The sequence below is a fragment of the Dreissena polymorpha genome, chromosome 1 (genome assembly GCF_020536995.1).
Source record: "Dreissena polymorpha isolate Duluth1 chromosome 1, UMN_Dpol_1.0, whole genome shotgun sequence".
Classification (NCBI taxonomy): domain Eukaryota; kingdom Metazoa; phylum Mollusca; class Bivalvia; order Myida; family Dreissenidae; genus Dreissena; species Dreissena polymorpha.
Window position 1 is genome coordinate 87,383,852 of NC_068355.1, and position 21,639 is coordinate 87,405,490.

Genomic DNA, 21,639 nt, shown 5'->3' on the forward strand with positions numbered 1-21,639 from the left:
CAGGGGCCTAAATAATAGGTAAATAAACAAACAACAATCCCTAAATTAAGAACTAAATGTATTGATCATTATTGTGTATTAAATTAAAACGTGTGTTAAACATGAACAAATGGTAAGGCAATTAATGTGAACGCAAGTATATTATGGAATCCATTCATAGATTATACGTACCTACATTAAAATCTAAGACCAAGTATTAGCAATTAACAGATGTACACATAGAATAACCATCTACATCTGCATGTACGATTAATCTGTATTGCAATCTGTTTAATAGTAAACTTACGTTGACAAGCACAGCAATATTTGTATATCAATAAGAAACCATAACTTGCTACACTTCGCACTCCAAGTAAATCAATGGATACAATATATAATTTGCTTTAAAATAAAAGTAAAAATGAATTCAATAATAGGATACAGCAAGCAAATATTCAATTTTCATTGAGCATTTGACATTAGGTAAAGAACGCAACACTACTTATTTCTTCTATCATCCTGAAACAAATAAAGATAGATAGATCTGATGAAGAGTTTTTTCGTAAACGTATTTGCTAAGAAATACAAGTGCTATTTCCCACTTCATATCATAACTTGCAAAAACATGCGGAATTCTTCCAAAGCATTATTTAGCAAGTTTATCGATTATTTTCCGAATATGATCAAATGATGAAAAATTTATTAGCTTAACCAGCCATACCAAAACAGTTAAGCGTCGGCTCATAAATGAAGGTCGGTCAGGAAAGTGGAAACATAAAACTTTTTAAGCAAAAGCCAGCATGTATCAACGCCTCTTTTACTTTGGCTAACAGTTATACACTTATGTCATTACAAATGTTATTTATAAATCGATGCAAAAAACAGCAATTATGGTTCTGAACGTTGTTAATATAAATAAGTGGAACAGTGGAGCAGTTTTGCATTCAAATTATATACAATTTGTTGGTCCTTTATTTAAGGCAAGTGACCAATTGCCAAAACATTACGAAACAGCACAATACGAAACAACATACACACAGAAGAATAAAGCTGGGGTCACAGCCTTGGAACGGTCAATGCAAAGCATTGGGGGTTTAAACCGGTTTGAGAGCTTTCAACCTCACACTTGAGTGACTTGGCCCAGTAATATTGATGATACATATAAGTGTAAATAAAAGTTTTACTTCATAGCATTGCGACTCAAATTAAACGATAATTAAGGGGAATTTAAAACGCATTCAATTTAATTACCATTAAATTACTCAATGGTAGGAAGGAGACCAGAGCAACAGAGTTACAAGCTTGTGAGGAACGATGAAATGAAACTTCGAACAAGTGTCAACTACATCCCTTCTTTTTAACAAAAATATTTAAGAGTAATTTCTGAATATAGCATCATTTAGTTTGTATTTCAGATCATCAGCGTACACATACAAGAAGAAGCAGCAATATTGGGTGTTAAAGATCCATTTTACATATTTAGAAGCGATGACACGATGACGTCACCAGTAACACAATCCAATAAAATTAAAGAGGCAGTACTGTAGAATAAAATAAATCATTAAATGGACAGTACTGTTAAATCGAATAACCAATAAAACCAGCTGTGTTTAGTGAATATGTTGGAATCTAACATATAAAATGGTAATTGCATTAATAATTCCAAATTCTCAGAGAAGAAAGATATAGTGAAGAACAAGCATGTGTTGTTAAGCACGTCAGCATCATATCTTTTCGATAAAAATGAGTTAATTAAATTGAGAAGTTTAATATGAACATTTGCTTTAAGATATTTAAATTTGCGAACACGCTTCAAAACATCTCCATAAAATTATTGGTGTGAAATTCCATTAGTTAAATGCCATTTTGAAGAAACATTATAATTTGAAACTAAATCACAATATTTAAGAGCAATTTAGCAAATTTACGTCGTAGGTTATGATACAAAAAATATAGTTTTAGCAATTTCTTCGTTAATATACGATTACGATCATTAAAATCTTTAACACATGAACAGGCTCTGGCGTTACGTTCCAACTGCAAAATGTAAATACCATAGGATCGACTTTTAGTGATTTTACCATCTAGGAACGGAAAATTTACAATTTAAAAGTTAAAGTCGTCTTATTTGTCGTACCAAGAACGGTCAAGCTACGGGGCTCAAGGGGAGTGAGGCTGCAGGGTCTGGATGTAATCGTAGAGGGCTGTTCCGGGGCACGAGGTATTCGTTTCGTTTCGATGTCCATAGAGACGGTAACTTTCGGTTATGTTTCCCTGCTGGACTCCACACTTTATCAGATTCTTCAGCGCTTAAATAACATATCATATTTTCAATAAATACAGTCATATTGTATACTTATACTTTTTATTTTATGTCAAATAAATATAAATTTTATACTTCTAAACATAATTAATCAACGAATTGTTCAGTGAAATTATTTTATCACATGCTATACCATGTTTACCATGTAATATAACCATTACGACTATTTTTATCTTACACATTTGTAATATTCTTTTTAAGCGTTTCCATTGGCTTATTTTCGTTCGATTGACCAATCGCATTTTGTTATTTTGCTGAAATGACATTGCAAAGTCAAATGTCGTCATAAAATGTAAACAACATTCAAGATTTATCGTTATGTTTGCGTAAATGTTCATTTATTTTGCTCATTTAAAAACATGTGATAAAAAAGATCTGACACTCTTTGTCATTTCATACAATATTTTATTAAACTCGTCCAGGAAATTCGTTAGTAAGCTCGACAAAGGCTCGCTTACTTACAAAATTCCTGAACTCGTTTAATAAAATATTGAATGATATGACAACTCGTGCAAGATCTTATATGTATACGATGTTATATAGATGTTCCTCAAAATTGACTTAATTTTCAAACGTTTGCATCCAAACCATCTAAATCATTTACGAGCATTGGAATGTAAGGCATTAAAACATACCTGTTTAGCGTAAGTGGCAAGTTAATGCACATACCGTAAATATTAAAATACGTCTTCAAGCATTTTACTAAACGAACAATTGTATAGAAGTAGTTAAATATCATATCGAAGATTTTATAGATAAATGCGGTACGGTTTCGTTTCAGTAACCAACGTGTGCATGGGAACGTTTTCATTATTTTTTTTTATCTGACTTTCATAAACTGCATTTACAAAAAAAATCATACACAAGCTAACCTGTCAGAGCAATCGCGTTCGGCACTCTTGGTTCGAAGTTTCCGATCATCGACACAAGTATCGATGTTTGAGTAAGTGTCGATTTGGTTGTATTTCCCGTCGAGTGTTCGCTAGCCCCTTCGTGTTTCCAGCCCCGCCCCTCATAGACATTCCCGTCTTCGCCGACGAGAAAATTGTAGCCTATGTCATACCAACCTGCAGAACAGGTTAAGTGCCATGAATTTGTATTATGCATATTTTATTAACTTATTCAAAAAGTTTTTTGGTTAATATAGATTATGAGTTTCATTACGTAAATAGTTAGATTGAAATTTTAATTTACTGATCAATCTACATATAGACCAAGATTGAAATAAGCGGTGACAAACCCATTGGGGAAAAAGAAGTCAAGAACCTAATGCTAAATTACTAATTTCAGTGATTTACACATAGTGCAAACAAAATGTTTGACATTTACGATATTTATCCATGTGCTGGTTTTGGATTTCTCGCAAAATTTCCATGCATTGCGTCTTCACGGTGCATGACACATTTTCTGTGTGGTGAATTATCAAAGAGCTCACAGGCACGGTTATAGACGAACGACCTTTCCATGGTCGTGCGCCCCATGTCGCTCGTGTAACAAATACCATGTCGGAACACCCACCACTACCTAAAATACAACATAGTATTCTTGATATGACCGCATGAATCATTAATACAAACATAGTATTCTTGATATGACCGCATGAATCATTAATACAAACATGTTTTCTGGAACAAATGCGTACAATAAAACATTAAGCATAGTATCATAGGGCGACGAAAAAATTAAATGTGTAGCGGTAGAAAATAACATTTGATTAAAATTAACCTAGTACGCATGATGAACAAAACATTGGATTCGTCATGCTTAACTTTTACATCATTGATAAACTGATCGACCGAAATTTTCCGATCTGAAGATTTTCTTTTGAATATTTGTCTCCTTTTTCCACTTAATAACATACTGTTCAATGAATTATCTTAAAATTGCATTAAATTGTAACGTTTGAAAGTTAAACAAGCTTACTTCAAAAGAATGTATTATGTTATAGTTTTATACAAATAAGTCGGCAGACAAGTGCAAATATATATTACGATTATTAAAGGAAAACATTTTGTTATATTCTGTTATATGGAAAATCCGATAATATATTTCCACAAATATAAATACAAATAAAAGTTACTTTTGTGAATTGAATTATCATTTTACCCGCTGATCTGTTATTTTCTTGCAATCTTAAAAATATGCCTATCGCCTCAACACAATTGCTAAAGTGAATAAAGGGGAAAAGACAACAAACTTCTTTTTACAAACATAATATACGGGCCTCAAATCTGAACATTAACGCAACATTTGTTATTAAAGGCGCATGCTCCTGCAACATATATACAAATCAAAATCTTGTACATCACAGTAAATACATAAGTGTGTTGCCTTGCGGATATTGCCATGCAATGAATATTTTATGATGGCGATCGATGGAGAAATTCAATTAAAATTTCAGTGAAAATTGCAAATAGCAATCAAAACATGAGATGTTTGTAAACCATGTATGCTCCTCCCGCACAACCCAACGACTTGCAGAATATTCGTTAATGTGACCTTGAAGCACAGTTATTACACTACATGCTGAAATAGTAAACACTTTCTTGCAGTATTCATAAGTAATTTTATTTGAAATAGCTTTTGATCATCAAGTTCATACTGTTTTCCTATCGAATTGTCTCATTTGTTTAGAAAAAACTAGATCTACCATAATTCCATTAAACTTCTTTTTCAAAATACAAGAAAATATACCATTTATCAAGTCAACCGTTTCCCGGGGATTAGGGTCATGGTTAGGGTTATCAGACTAATCAAGGACGACACCTTCCGCCTAAACTGGATTTTTGCTAAGAAGAGACTTTCTGTAAACGAAAAATACCATTACAGTGTAAAGTTTCGTTTCTGATTAGCCTGTGCGGACCTCATTTAGTCTAATCTGGGACGACATTTTACGCACATGCATTAAACCCTCTTTTTACAGAGCACGGTCCATTTGTTTAGAATGTTGTATACCTAGACACATCGTTTCGTTGTGTGACCACTCTCCTGTTTCCAGACACATGACTTGTATCCTTTTGTTGCTCTCGCAGACGACAAGTCTCTTTGTACCAATGGTCGCGAGATTTCCGAGCACTTCTGTGGCTTTTTGAACTTCAGGGAATGGGCCACAATCTTTTGGTCGAAAAATAGTATATAGAACGTGTATGTATTTATAATGGCAATAATTTGGTCTTGTTTTTTTTTTATAAACATTTTGGATACATATTTTAAATTCACAAATAAACATACATCGCAAGCTGAAAACCAAAACGCTTTCTAAACAGTCAAGTTTATAGGTTACCTCTTTTTGGACACGAATTTTGTCCGCATACATCAGCCTCGTTCTGAAAAACGAAATATATGTCTCATCAGCAATTAGCGAGGCATATATGTCTCATCAGTAATTAGCGAGGCAATATGTCTCATCAGTAATAAGCGAGGCATATATGTCCCATCAGTAATTAACGAGGCATATATGTCTCATCAGTAATAAGCGAGGCATATATGTCTCATCAGTAATAAGCGAGGCATATATGTCTCATCAGTAATTAGCGAGGCATATATGTATCATCAGTAATTATCGAGGTTTATATGTCTTATCAGTAATTAGCGAGGCATATATGTCTCATCAGTAATTAGCGAGGCATATATGCCTCATCAGTAATAAGCGAGGCATATATGTCTCATCAGTAAATAGCAAGTCATTGTGACTTTCCTTAGGGTTAGGGTTAGGGTTATAAACGGAATATAAGTCGCATCAGTAATTAGCGAGGCATTGTGACTTTTCTAAGGGTTAGGGTCAGGGTTATAAACAAAATATTTGTCTCATCAGTAATAAGCGAGGCATTGTGGCTTTCCTTACCGCTATTCTATTGCGAAGACTACTGACTTTTGAAATTATACACCTTAAGATATTGGTCTATGTCATGAACAGAACGGAATGGAAATAGAGAGCACCTGTTCAAATTACAGTGTTATGCAAAATCATGTACAAATAGAGTTGTGTAACAATATTGAATAAATCGATTTTAAACAAGAGAGTTAAGTTACATAGATAACTTACCATTCTTTTCAAACACAATTTCTTAAAAGTTTAATAAATATTAAACTGGTTTAAAAAAAACAAAAACTTTTCTCCGTTTGTGTTTGTTTGAACAGTATTATTCCAAAGAATTCAACTTAACAAATAGTAGTTTATTTGTTTGGCATTTTCACAAGCCTACATGCTCCCTAATTTGTGGTTTGAACATCTAATTTGAGCAAATACTTTTTCATTTTTTACTGGAAAATAGTATCATGCTGATTCAATTTAGTCTGCCAACTGATTTTTAAAATCGATTACACGTTGCTTAAAAGCATTTAACAAGTATAGATTGCTACTGTGAATATATTGATTTATGTACAAAATAATAAGAGTGGGAGTGTTTACTGGTTAGTAGAATATTCAGTTTATTACATTTTGTGGAGTCAGATCAATTATCTTTACTTTTGTTTAAACCTATACATTTTAGCTCGATTGCCTTTAAAGTACTTGCTACGTAATCGAAACGCTCTCGAGTACGTTTCCTGGGCCTAGAACCAGTACTTGGCTGATTGAGACTCTACAAGACTTAAAAATACTACTATTGATCAGCAGACGATTTATTCCATAAATCAATCTTACGAAGGAGTCCGGAGATAGCCGACGTTGTTTATATTTAGCATTGTGTAAATTCACCGTATTAATACACGCCCTTCATTCTATACATAGATGGTGACGTCACTACGTTATTGTCACCTCTATACTTAGACGCATCACGCACCTCCATCTGGAGGCATTTATGACTACGACACAAAGAAGTCCGCGGATGAATGAAGAATTTGCTTTATAAGTAAACATTCATGTTATGATTTAAAAGTTAAGTATTATTTTGTTCAGTCTTACGGTCTTATGTTAGTATCACTTATAATTTTCGTTAGTTTTCAACAATTTCGCTCTTTATTCATTTTTTTTAAAAACAGTACTTTCACTTTCGGTTGTATAACAACATGTATCCTTTATTGACGAAAGTTTGCAATGAAATAGCGTTTTCAAAACCGCTTAAAAAGTTTCAGAAGGTGTGTCTGATGCATTTTTTGAAAAGACACAATGTCATAGCTATATTGCCGACTAGTATGGGAACAATTTGATATTTCAAGTGGCTCCATTTGCCTTGCAAGAGAAGTTCAAATTGACTTGTTCAGTTTGTTAAATTTTGATACCCTTATAATATATTTTTTTATAAGTGCCTGATAGATTTCTTTCTTTAAATAATTGAAATCATTGAAAAATTTAGTAAAAGCACAGCATTGATGTTCTATGATTGTCATTTTTAGTGGAATAGTATGTTACAATAAATAATTATAACTATTGTATTAATGAATTTAGATTAGGTGTCAATTTTTAAATATGGTAGTAATTCATTATATGAGATTAGCACATTATATAGTTGAAAAATAAATAACACTTTAATGACTTACCATAGTGAAATAAAGTAGCATAGAATATGTTGCAGGTCATAAAATGTAAAACTGAAGTTCAAACTCAGAAGAAGCTTTACAAATATTTTACACTGACAACACTGTTGATTTTCCAAAAAAAATCCTTCCAATCTTCCTGCCCTAGTTTTTTTGGGGGAAAATTTAAATATTATTAATATCATTGAGTTATATTATTAAAATATCAATATGTTTTGATTACATTAGCTAATTATAGTATTATATTATTAATAATGAAATACTTTGCAAGGAAAGTCCAATTCTGTTTTAATTAGTCTTAATTAGCTACTAGTAAAATTGAAAATATCAGTGACATCCAATAATTGGATTATATGCGTGTGAATGCATATGTTTTTTGACAGTTACATAGTACCCTATTTAATTGTTTAACAACAAGTAACTATAGTTCCACAACCCAGCCCAAGTTTACACAAACTGAATTAATTCATCAATTGATCCTATTTAATTATATTAAAAACAACATGTGTAAGATTTTGAGAATATCCCATGTATTCCTCTAGTATTCCTTTAGTACACCCAGGGTTGGCACCAATCGACCGCCCCCGGTTTTAACCGGCGGTTTTTACCGGTTAAAACCGCCCCGGTCAATACTCCCAAATTTGTCATTACTGGTCAATACTGGTCGATTGAACTTTACCCCCAATTTTGATTAATATTCCATGCTTAATTAACAATATTGATAATATAAATTAAACAGACATGTTGCCAATAATGTCTTAAGCTATTTATACCCACTATTTTATACCTGTTCATGCAAATAAGTCAAAGTTGGTCAACTGGATTTTTCTGGTTGATTGATTTTTTTTTCAATTCTAATGAATCATGAATGCTCAGAAAATTCTGTGCTTGATTCAACACGAACCTGTCAATTACTGTGTATCAGTTGTTCCTCATGCCCCACTGTCCCCAGTCTTCTCACAGTCTTCTCACCTATACAGGTAAGGGCATCCAAAACTGATAATAGGGCCTTAAATGGCACCTTCTTGACACAACCCTTACTTGTCATGTATTCTTGCCTGGATTTCTTTAAGTACTTTTTAAACAAAATAGTGAAAAAATATTTTATTTTCCATTTAAATAAAAATAATAAAAAAACATAATTAGAAATAATTATTAAAAGAAAGTAGAGTAGACCCACAATTGGTAAACATTATTTGTTGGCAAAATCAAGAACTTTGATTGCTTATTCATTTAAAGACCAATTGAACTTTAAAATATGAAAACCCTCTTAATACAGAAAGGAGACAAGTTAGAAGTAACTATTAAATTAATAGCAAGTTATCGCCTTTTGTGTGAGTGAAATGAAATAGCCTAAGGGCAGATTTGCTTCATTGTCACTTTCAGAGACATAACACTGCATGCATATTATTACCAATTAAGGCTTAGGGGCCAGATTTATGACCCTAGAAACCAAACTAGTTCTGTTTGTCATTCTGCCTATCAAATAGATATATCAATAGATCAGTGAAATGATTTATTATGGTTGTTTTTAGGGAAGCCTCAAACAAATTTTACCAATTAAATAAATCTAATTAGAATTGTTTTATAAGTACCTGAATTTTTTCTTTCATTTATTGAGATCCTTGAAAAAATGAGTAAAAACATAGCTTTGATGTTCTTTGATGGTCATTTAAAGTGGAATAGTTGTGATTTTTAATGAAGAATAATAACTATATCCAAGTTTTAACTGAAACACAAATTATTTTGACTAAATAAATATCATATTGGGATATTTATTTTGAGACAAGTAAATAAAACAAGGGAAAAATTGTCACAAAACCAGGTTTTCATTGTGAAAAAAAATCTGATAAAGGGAGACAACTCAAACTGAACTTTTGAAATGAAAAAACAAAATTAACCCCCTTTGTAAGTTTGTTTTAAAATAAATCTATTTTTAGTCGTGGCGACCTTGACATTATAGATATTGACGTGATTCTTTCGTGCGACACACCGTCCCATGATGGTGAACAAATGTGCCAAATGATTTTAAAATCTCATAATGAATGACATAGTTATAGCCCAGACAAGCTCATATATGGCTATTTTTTACCTTTGAACTTAAAGTGTGACCTTGACCTTGGAGATATTGACGTAATTTTTTCGGGCGACACATCGTCTAATGATGGTTAACAAATGTGCCAAATGATTTTAAAATGTCACAATGAACGACAAAGTTATGGCCTGGACAAGCTTTTCCGCCCGCCCGCCCGCCCGCCAGCCAGCCCGCCAGCCAGCCAGCCCGCCCGCATTCGCCAATCTAATAACCAGTTTTTTCCTTCGGAAAACCTGGTTAATAATTGTTATGTAACATTTAAATTATAATGTCCCAATACAGCTAGTATGAACATTTCACATTGATTTGTAGTAATCAGGTGTTACCTCTCAAAAATATTCTTTACAAATTAAAGGAAACTCAACGATGAAAATATTTTCAAAACCAGGCAAATAATAGGAAAGTTATGTTTTCACTAATATTAAGTAACAACACACACCTACCATCGAACAATATATCAGGCACTTATGGTGCAATATACAAGCGTTAATTGGATTAGCAAGTGTATATAACAAGATAACAGCTATTGTATAAAGGGGTACTTATGGTGCAATATACAGGCCCATTAATCAGCATTGATGAGATTAGGTGACATCTTTGAAGGGGGATAGTCATTCATAAGATGAGATTAGCACATTATCATACAAAAACATTTTTATATAGTTTATCACTGTTTTAATTATTATTAATAAATTGCTTTGAATTTACCTTTTTTTAATTCATAAAGTTATTAATTTTTCCTTAAATTCCACAAATTCATTTAATAAAAACGGGTAATTGTGTTTTGTGTTTCTTATATCAATAAGTTTTTATTACATTTGCTAATAAATTATATTATTAATAATGAAATAATGTGCAAGGAAATTAATTAGTCTAAATGAGTTATTAGTAAAAAATAAAATATCAGTGAGGTTCAATAATTTGATAATAAACATATGAATGCACGAAAAAATGTTGACAGTTACAAAGTAAATATTTATTTATCATATTTAACTGTTACAAGGAAAACAGTTTCGAAATTAATTTAAATTTGATTTTACCATTTTTCAATTCACCAATTGACCATATTTAATTGGATAAAAAACAACAAACACTACAATTGCACAACCCTGCCCAGGTTCACTCAAACTGAAATAAGGTGTGTATTCAAAACGGGTCTTGATTACACATTATTCTTGGTTGCATTTGTGTTGAGCAACATGTATAAGATACTCAGTAAGATTTTGAGGATATTCCATGTATTCCACTAGTACACCAACATGCACTTACTAATGATTTACATACAATCATTACACAGTTAAACCCTCCAAAAAACAATTCTAAAACCAAAAAACCATACAAGCTGCTTCATTGATATTAAAAGTTAATTAAAGACTTCATAAACAAAATAATAATTTTGATAATAAACAAAGATTATACTTCAACCGAACAATTATAAATTTATTGGGGGGGGGGGAAACATCTGCACTAAAACTAAAATGGGGGGGGGGAACGTCTGGGGAGGAAACGTCTAGGGGGGAAATGACCGGAAACCATTCCCAAAATGGTGAAAAAAACACTGGCATATAAATTAAATGGAAAACATACAATATTATGTCAAGAAAAATAAAGCTGTAAAAATCTCACCTGCTTGTCTTTCATGTTGCAATTAGCACATTCAGCATTTTCAGTATCTACTAAATAAATATATGAAAGTGCCAAATGTCCAAGATACCATGACGTCTTCCTCAAAATGTTAGATCCTTCGAACTCCATTTTATTTTATCCCTGACTAATCCTCTCACACATTAGGCCTACATTTAAGATTCCTTGTAATGTTCACAGCGTTTATTTTAAATCGTTTACGTTCTCAAATTTCAGCAGGTATTTAATTATAGACGAGTTAATTGTTATTGTTTACATTCGGGATTTTTCGCGCATGCGCACTGACTGGTTGGCAAAAACACTGGTTACAGTAACGTAAAACATGTATAAAGGGCTTTTGTTTAGTCAATTAAACGATAAAAAATCCGAAATAAACATTACAACTCTTATACAATAGTGCAAATATATCATATTTAGTACCAATAAATAAATGTATCATCATATGTATAATTTCCTCTTTATAAAAATACAAATTAGTTATTAGCATCAGAGTAAACGTGGTCGGAAGACTAAATACTGACAATACCACACAACAAAACAATAAACTAGCCGTATTCTTTTTTATAGTAAGACTTTAAAAAATGATATTTAAAAACTTATAAAACATATATTAATTTGATTATAACTATAAACGGTGTGGATATTGTTATTGCTCATCAGCGATCGAAAGTGTATTATAAGAGGCGCATTTAATCAATTATAAAACAAAGCCATTAAAAACGGAATACATTACAATCGTTAAATGTTGTGGTAATTTTCTTTTCCATAGAATGAATTTTCGTTTCGTTTCCATTGAATTACAATATTAATAAATTTTAATATACAAATGAAAATAAAACCTGCATCTTGTGCAAATTGAACTGTCTTTGCATGTATATTGAAATCTCTTAACAAGTAATAAGGAGTGATACATTTAACAATCTAGCATTTTATGATAAATATATATATTAATTTAAATTATTTTACACAAATATTGTTTATCCATTGTGATTGCTTGGTTTCATGATGGTGTTACGTGCAATGCAAGAACGTACAATCTTTACACTAAATTGACGAGTTTACATTTGCCGGTACCCGCGGTAAATACATCAATTGTGTAGCAGTAATATTGAACAATATTTTAAATTTAAAGTTATAAAGCACTGTATTATTATGATTAAACTGGCTTACATATAAATACGCATGTTCTTGTTAATCCGTTTCAGACAAATATCTTCTTTTTTTAATATGTTAAATTATTTATTAAAGCAAATGTTACGTATTTTGGCTTTAATATTTGGCTTGCTCAATATGACTGCTGAATATGCCAAGAGATGGCATGGAGGTATCATAAAGTCTGCCACATGTGGTCTATGCAGGGACCCAATTAAAGTATTGGTCACTATGTTTATGACACCGGCATGTTTTCTGTGTAATTGTCTGGGCAGTCTCCGATCATAACGAGATAATAGTGTCAAAATTGGTGTGCACAATTAAATAAAACAATGAGATTTATTAATTTATTTGTTGTGTAACAAGGTAAGTCTGTACAGATATATTAAGATTAAAATCAGTTACCATATGTTGCGCACAAAAAGCGATCTATTTGATGTTTGTTTTCATCCATATTTGTGTTTTTTCATTAAATTTAATTTATTCTAAAAGAATTTCCATTTTTGAAATTTTGTATCTAAAATGGACGTGAAGATGCGTTTAGTAGAGATTTTTGTGGTAACCACATAACGAGCTCGTAGATAGTGTACGTTCCACTCCATAGCTCGTTTTTAGTAAACACAAATAATAACAACAATATAATCGTTCCAAAAATGAATTTCCACGCATGCTTATGTTTTATTCAGACATAAATACTAAAATTATATTTGATACAGTTCATGAGTATCAATAAAAACGATGATAATGTCAACCTTCTCTATATGCGCTTATAAGAATTCCACCTCTTTTTGCCAACCAGTGGGCGGAGTCTAAACTTTGCAGGTGCGTGTGACGTCACGCGTTAACTCGTCTATAAATATTTATTTATGATTTAGATTTATTTACTATTTCGAAGATACAGTCATGCAACATGTTTAGTTAGTCTAAGTTACGTGTTTAGTGATTCTTACAAACAATATACTGACATAAAAAGTGGCTCCTTTTGAAGCACAAACTGCATCCAACTATATATTACAGCTGGACCGGTTTGATGGGGCCTGTTTTTGATAATAATTAATTACCATTTTTCACTTCCGTGTTTATTATGTTTACCGACGCCATGATGGAAAAAAGTCCGTTTCCCACAATGCTTAGCGCGCATTCACACAGGTCAGTAAAGACCGGTGTGACACAATGACACGCCCTTTACGAAATATGAACTTACAATTCGAATATTGCAGTGAACATTCGCGAATGATTAAAATTCACTTAACGAAGTTCGCATTCATGCTGATGTTTTTAGAAATGATAAATGATATAGAGACTGCTTGATTGTTGAAGTGACATCTTTGTTTTAAAGGGGCCGTCCAACAGATTTTGGCATGTATTGACGCATGTCATTAAATGCTTTATATTGATAAATTTAAACATTTGACCTAAATATCTCCAGTAAAAAAACAAGAATACAATTTAAAAAAGGAAAAAAAGAAACCCTCAACATGGCTCGAACCACTGACCCCTGGAGGTATGGAGTAAAAAGTATCCCGCCTAGACCACTTGAACATCCATGCTCATGCTTAGAGCGGATGTATTTTTACCTATATAGCAATCCTCGTAGTTTCCCAAAATATATAACTACAACAACAGAACTTTCCAAATTATTCAATCGTTTCGCGTCACACGACGCTTGATAATTTTCAGGTTTTCAAATCGTCAAAAGATGCATATAGTGAATATTTAAGAGCATGTTAAATGGTCAATATTACTATTTCTTAAAAAATATCATAACAAAAACGAAAATTTGCGAATCGGAAACAACTCTTTTTAATTTTGTCAATTTACCAATCTGTTGGACGGCGCCTTTAATGTTTTTTTATGTCACATCCACACATACTGTAATTTCTGATCGCTTCATTTGGTTTATCGATATCAAACATGCTGCTACGTATAAAGAAACAAAAATATTTAAAAATTTACCTTGTTACACCATCGCCTTTATGCAATAATTTATTAAATTTAATGGTTATTAAATACACGTTGTAAATGTCATGTAAAATCTTTGAATGTTTGCTATGTACACATTAGACTCATGATATTTGTGGCAAGTAACGCGAAATAAAGCCTTTTTAATAGTCAAAATTCATATTTTCAGTTCGTTTGTATTATTCTACACAGATTTTGGTATATGTGTTATGTAGGCATTTAAATTTAATGAGAAGTACATGTTTTATGTTGATATATCATTTTGGTACCGGCATGTGTATATATTTTGCATCTAATTGTGAAATGATTTTGGTTGTGATTTGTATTTACTTATAGTTCCATAAAAAGAACTGGCAAAATAGTATCCATCATCGGAATTATTACATAAAGTACATATATTAACACCGTAGATGTTAACGTACGATGACAAGGAAACAAATCTATAAGTACGGGTTTTCAAATTAAAAAGCACTAACAAATGTGAAAAATACAATAATATACATAATTTTGCTAGTCAATATAAAAAGTGAATATTATACCAACTTCTCACTTCAGAGCACGACATATTCTTCATATGCAACATTTATTTGACAAAAGTATTCGCTTGTTTTGTTTTAAATAATCGGTTTTATTAATTAGATTAATATGGGAAAATGTGTGGAGCATATCATTTGTCATAAAGAGAAATGTCCTGCTTCGAACAGGTTAAGTATGAAATAATTTAAGGGCTATAACCATCCATTTATGGAAGCAAGCTACGGTTCATATGCACACAATGTGACGTAAGAAGTTTCAACTATACGTTAAAGATATGCATCCGACATAATGTTATCATTCAATCTACGCAGAGCAATAACGGCGCAAGTATGAAGGCATAAGTCATGGTTTCATGTGAACTACACCTCCTTTCAATGAGAGCTATTTACCTATGAACGTTGAAGCTAAAAATCATAGTTTAAAAGTTATGCCCCGGAATATTAGGCATAACATTTACCACTAAAAATACTGTCATGCAATAATTGTTACTCTCGAGCAGTATTGACACTTCTTAACCTGGTTCAGTTGTTCTCATATGTTCTTCACGAAATACACGCAAAGGTTCAGATTATGATTGCATTAAGGGGAAATTAATGGCAATATAAACATATTTGAATATGTTTGGAAGCTATTTTCAATTTATATGAACAAAGACATTCTTGTTGATCCGCACTTTCTGCTCGCCCGTGTTTACATCGATATGAATAAATTTATTTTTATTTCGTTCGCACAAGTCATTATTTCCGTCGAAACAAATTAAACTAATAAGTCGATGATAAAACGCATAACTGATTAGTTCACTGCCCCTATAATAGATACCAGGATAGTGTTTGAGTAGAGATAAAAAAAATATTTTTTTAATTAGCATACTTATGATTACGTAAAACGCGTTTTTTTATCTAAAGAATGAACCCTGCATCAAACAGCATTCGACTATGGCATTAATATTAAATGTTAATTTATTGACTTTGAAGTTGAACGAACCGATTTAAATATTCCCAACAATTTCAGGATTTATTTCTTAAAATAATTAATAATTTACTGTTCAAAACCCTTTTACATTCAGTTGCACATCAAAGAAGCTAAATTCAAACAGAAACAATATAAGAGCAATAGTGTTCGATCTTGAGCACAGCATTTCGGTTCAATGATATTTATCAACCTAAAGAATTCATGCTTATATAGATATATGCCCATTTAAAAAAACACACAATAAAGGCATCAATTATCAAAGTATGGACACAAGAGTTATCGTTCTTGCACTGAAAATCCCCTAAACCTATCTACCTCCACCTGTTCACCTCATGTGGTATGCCGGGGACTGAATTCACAAAACAATTCTTAGACTAAAGTATAAGTATAAAAAATATTCTTAAACTAAGATAATTCAAGGACTGATTAAATTTTGAGTCAAACATGGTATTTACATCATTATTCTTGTAGAACAGTTTGTTAATTACATAATAACCAGAATGGAAGCATGTTTATATTAAAACGCTTGATGTATTTTTATTTGTTCTAAGTCTATTATGTATTCTTAAAGGGGCCGTCCAACAGATTTTTGCATGTATTGAAGCATGTCATTAAATGCTTTATATTGATAAATGTAAACATTTGACCTAAATATCTCCAGTAAAAAAAAAAAAAGAATACAATTTAAAAAAGGAAAAAAATTCACCTTCAACATGGCTCGAACCACTGAACCCTGGAGTCCTGGAGTAAAAACTATCCCGCCTAGACCACTCGACCATCCATGCTCATGCATAGAGCGGATGTATTTTTTACCTATATAAGCAAGTCTCGTAGTTTCCCAAAATATAACAACAACAACAGAACTTTCCAAATTATTCAATCGTTTCGCGTCACACGACGCTTTATAATTTTTAGGTTTTCAAATCGTCAAAAGATGCATATACTGGATATTTAAGACCATGGTAAATGGTCAGTATAACTATTTCCTCAAAAATATCATAACAAAAACGAAATTTTTCGAATCTTAAACAACTTTTTTTTTAATTGTGTCAATATACCAATCTGTTGGACGGCCCTTTTAAGTCTAAGAATGGGTTGGTGATTACGGGCCCGGATATGTCCTGAATACACTGCACTTTAAATATTTGATATCTACCAATACAGATTCGGTTGATAATCATACCTTTATTGTTTTGAAGATATACCCTGGAAAAAATGTTATATACTTTTGTTAAACGGACAATAACGAAAAATATTTAAACAAGTGATTGATCCAGTAAACTGCATATCCATAGTTTCAAGCTTTGCCCAAGTAAAAAAAATAATCACATCTAATCGTCCAGGTATAGGACCTGAATTCACAGAAGACATTTCTTTGTTGATAATTTCCTTGCTATAAAAATAGTTTAAACTCTTCAAAATGTTACAGTTTCGTTATTATTTCATTCAAAAAGTTGAAAATCTGTAAATTAGTCACTTTCAAGTAAGTGTGCTTTTGTGACCGCACTCACTTCTTATCGTTGTTAAATTATCTGAAACAGTGTTAATAAACAAGTTTACCACTATTAAATTACAAACGTTTATTACATTTTAATAATATTTATTTCTATATATGTTTTTATCAAAACCCTATCCAGTTTGCTGCACTGACATTATTATCTAAAAAAAGAAAACATCTTAAAACATAACACAACTGTCCCAGGGGTAAAACATTTTCATTTTTACAAACATAAATTCTGAATTACTAATTGAATTAACTAATTGTCTGTATATATGTACATTATGCAACCAAAAAGCGATTTCGGTATATTATGTTTATGTAAACAAATAAATAGTAAATGACCATCAAGCACCAACATTACATTCACCATCTTTTACCTGTAATACTAATATCTTTCTTCCTCTGTATTCAACTAACAATCACAGCAATCTTTACCTGAAGAACTACGATTTGCTTTATCAAATTGTAGGCTAGAAGCTTATTTGTAGCTTAATTGCCGAAATAAATGTTGTTGTTGTTGTTGTTGTTGTTGTTGCTATCCATGCATTCAATCGATGCCACCGGGCTGTTTACACCTTTCGTTTCCACTATTTCATGACGTCATGCATGCATTATGATTATCTAAAATATGTCTGTATGACGCTGGGTTCAGAAATTGTATCAGCAAGAAAGGATTTAAGAACCAAAGTTTAAACATGTTTATGTTTAATATCGTATTGTATGTGTATTAAACGCAATTAGTAACCTGCCTAAAATAACAAGCGTTTATTATCTGAAGTTTCTTGAGTTGCATTAATAATTTTATTAAATATGTTGTAATTTTTGCAATTTTCTTAGATTCGATAGATCTACAATAATTCAAACAGAATAACTAAATAAACATAACCTTACATCGTTATGTTTACGTCTTAATTAAACATTCCCAACAGCTTTTGTATATATATATGTATAGATATACGTGGACAGATTAAAAAAACTTACGCTACCAATATTTATTGAATTAAAGACTTAGAAGTCATACCAAAAAAATAATGTATACTTAAACGTACAGAGCCGGTGTGTTTTCTAAGCCTTAAAGAACCTACAATAAACATTACAATGAAAAGACAAAATAACATAACGTTTTATAATATTAAATTGAACATTTTTGTTTTTTTCAGGAGTGTGTGAACCATAACCGTTGAAAGCTCTCGATATCAATGGTGAAATGTGTATGGTTTCCGCCCCGCGACCGGGATCACACACTAAAAACGTTATCAAGAACGTTTTGTTTATGCAATACATACACACCTTGGTAAAGCTGTTCCGGTACACAATATTTGATCCAACGCACGTATACGAGTCTTTCTCGACGTTGCTGACATCGACGTCATTATACAGGCGGCAAACGGTTCTCAGCCTTTCGTATGCGACGGCTTTGCATTGGCTGCCACTGATAATACACTCCTTTAAGCATTTGTCCGCTGACAGACCTCCTAATATTGAGTACTGCTCTTTATGAAAGCACTTGTTCCAGTAAATCTTAGTCCCTATCATATGCTGAGCGAGGCAAATGCTAACCATGTAAGCAATAGTTGAAAGGTAACCTATACTTCTTACAGCAAATGTACTAAATGACATTTTTAAGTTTTATGTTCGCGAAAGGTGTAAAAACAATGTCGCTTCCAAAAAAATATCCATCCGAAAATCAGGCAGAAATTAACTAATAACTAGCGTCACTATTAGAAAAATACCGCATCAAAGAGCCCTACTTATTTATTTTTTTTCTACGACACCTTAAGTTGCGCGCGTTTCTCTGTTTTCTGCTATTCTGTATACCAACTGATTTCTACTCAATCCCATACTGCAATCCGAGACAACAAAACCAATTGTCTTCAAGAGAGGATGTCGGTATATATGCATGCGTTGTTGACTTGGCGCAAAGAGTTTGTTATAATGTACTTAATAGAAAATCCATATACTGCATTTGTTTCCGTTAAAACGCCTAAGTGGATTGTGCTCTATTATTCATTAGCACTTTGAATTTCGAACAATATTTCATATATGAAAATACGTCGTCAAAGTTGAGACGTCATGATCAAGAATGAGTGCTGTCATGAAGTTCGTTCAAATACTCTGCTAAGTTTGTTTAAGCGAACCAAATTAAAATATATCGTTCATGTACTTTGAAGTATTACTGCTCTTTAAACACTGGACTGTAAAACAAAAGTAAATTAAATCACCTTAGCAAAAGAAGATATTCATGTACGGAGAACTACGACTTTCGTTAAAAACTATTCCCATGTCCATTAAATTTGTATACGTAAATTAGCGATGAACTGTCCACAGTTGATATGACGATATAATAAGATGTTAATTGATAAAATATCAATCTGTCAAAAGATTTACACGGTACGTGTGTTTTTTGCTTTTAAAGTAAAAATGTGGGCTGAACTGAAAATTTAAAATAAGACGTTTGTACAGAGCAGCTTGGGCACTTGTGTATTTCAGTTGACATTGGAAACACTCCAGTTAAACATTTCCTTTTTTAAATACAATATAAAACATAATTGACGTAATTGGTTACTGATATACTCCCTAGACAAAATTATAATAGAGAGACCAATGCACACAAACACAGAAGTGTTGTTCCTTGTTCAGACCCATGTTAAAGCGGGTATATACGATTTTGTCAAATATTTATGAATTTATATAAAATGTGTAAAAACTTATTATATATATATTTCAATATAAATTAAAATAAAAGTAAAGAAGAAAATGTGTCGAAAAATGCGAAATAAGCCAGATATTTAATTCTGAAATTGAAAACGGCTGTACAGCCGAATTCGCCAGCTTGTATACCATACATGTACGATGTGAATCTAAACTTAGTTTAGCGGTTTATTTGAATTCCTGCAACGATATCTTTTCATACGACGCACGAACACTAACTCCGATCCTAATACAAAGACGAATGCTTCGGTTATTGTAGGAAAATATGTACGTCACAATCGGCTCGGGCGCTTATTCTTCTTTGCTGCATTTTATGAAATTCGGCTTTAATGTATAATTTTCTTGCCTATATATCGTTATTGTAACATATTTTATCAATATATTACAATTAAACACATATAAAAAATCGTATATACCCGCTTTAAAGTCAAATGTGTAATTTGATCAGTAAAGCGTTTGGTGCGTTTGGCAAAACATCGTACAAAAATGTGTACACGAAATAAAATACAAATTAATAAATAAGTTACATCCTCATTTCAGTTGATAACACAAACTGTATATATCATCGGAACAGTGTATTATGATGGATGCCGCTGGAAGTGTACACCGCACTTCAAGCCAATATCAATTATTCTCAACCTGTATAAACTAGTTGACTTAAAATAATTTTTGTAATGAAAACCTGGTCAAAAAGGAACACTAGTTGTATAAAAGTAGGGATTTAAACACCGAGATAGGGTGGGAGCGAGGTAACAATGTCTCTCCACCATGAACTGTTTCTTCTTTTTGTATACCACATTTATATAGCGCCCTTTTCATACTCGAGATGTGCGTTCAGAGGCAATGGGTCATAAGTCGTCCGTTAACAGCTTGGCGCAGCATGCAGCCACGGCACATTGGCTTATTTCCCTCACAGGTACCCATTTATACACCTGGGTGGAGAGGAGCAGATGTGTGATAAATTTCTCGTCAAGGAAATTCCAGTGGTCAGAGCGGGATTCGAACCCGGGACCTCTCGAGCCCTACGTCAGCGCCCTACCATTAGACCACTGTTCCAACTGTTCTTCTATGCCCGGATTCTTTCTGCCTACTTCGCCGTCTGCCCCAACATATCCCCCTACGACTCTGAAGAAGCCAGAGCTGCTCGAGATGCGGTAATCCGTTGGGCATCTGACCGCACCCCTGGGGCAGCCCAGGGATCCCCAAGCATTCGTCCCACAAAACGCCCCAGATACAACTACACTATCAGAAGCATCACCAGCGCCAACATCATCATCTATGTAA

General features: G+C 32.4%; 1 protein-coding gene across 1 annotated transcript; it reads right to left on the bottom strand.

The window, feature by feature from the left end:
* Positions 1–1,994: 1,994 nt before the first annotated feature.
* Positions 1,995–19,302, bottom strand: LOC127835116 (peptidoglycan-recognition protein LB-like). The gene is made up of 6 exons (XM_052361454.1): positions 18,934–19,302; positions 5,586–5,628; positions 5,258–5,416; positions 3,632–3,826; positions 3,175–3,369; positions 1,995–2,288 (listed from the first exon to the last, which is right to left on the bottom strand). Exons 1-6 carry the CDS (start codon positions 19,261–19,263, stop codon positions 2,140–2,142), a joined length of 1,071 nt encoding a protein of 356 aa, XP_052217414.1. The 5' UTR covers positions 19,264–19,302; the 3' UTR covers positions 1,995–2,139.
* Between the last annotated feature and the right edge of the window lie 2,337 nt (positions 19,303–21,639).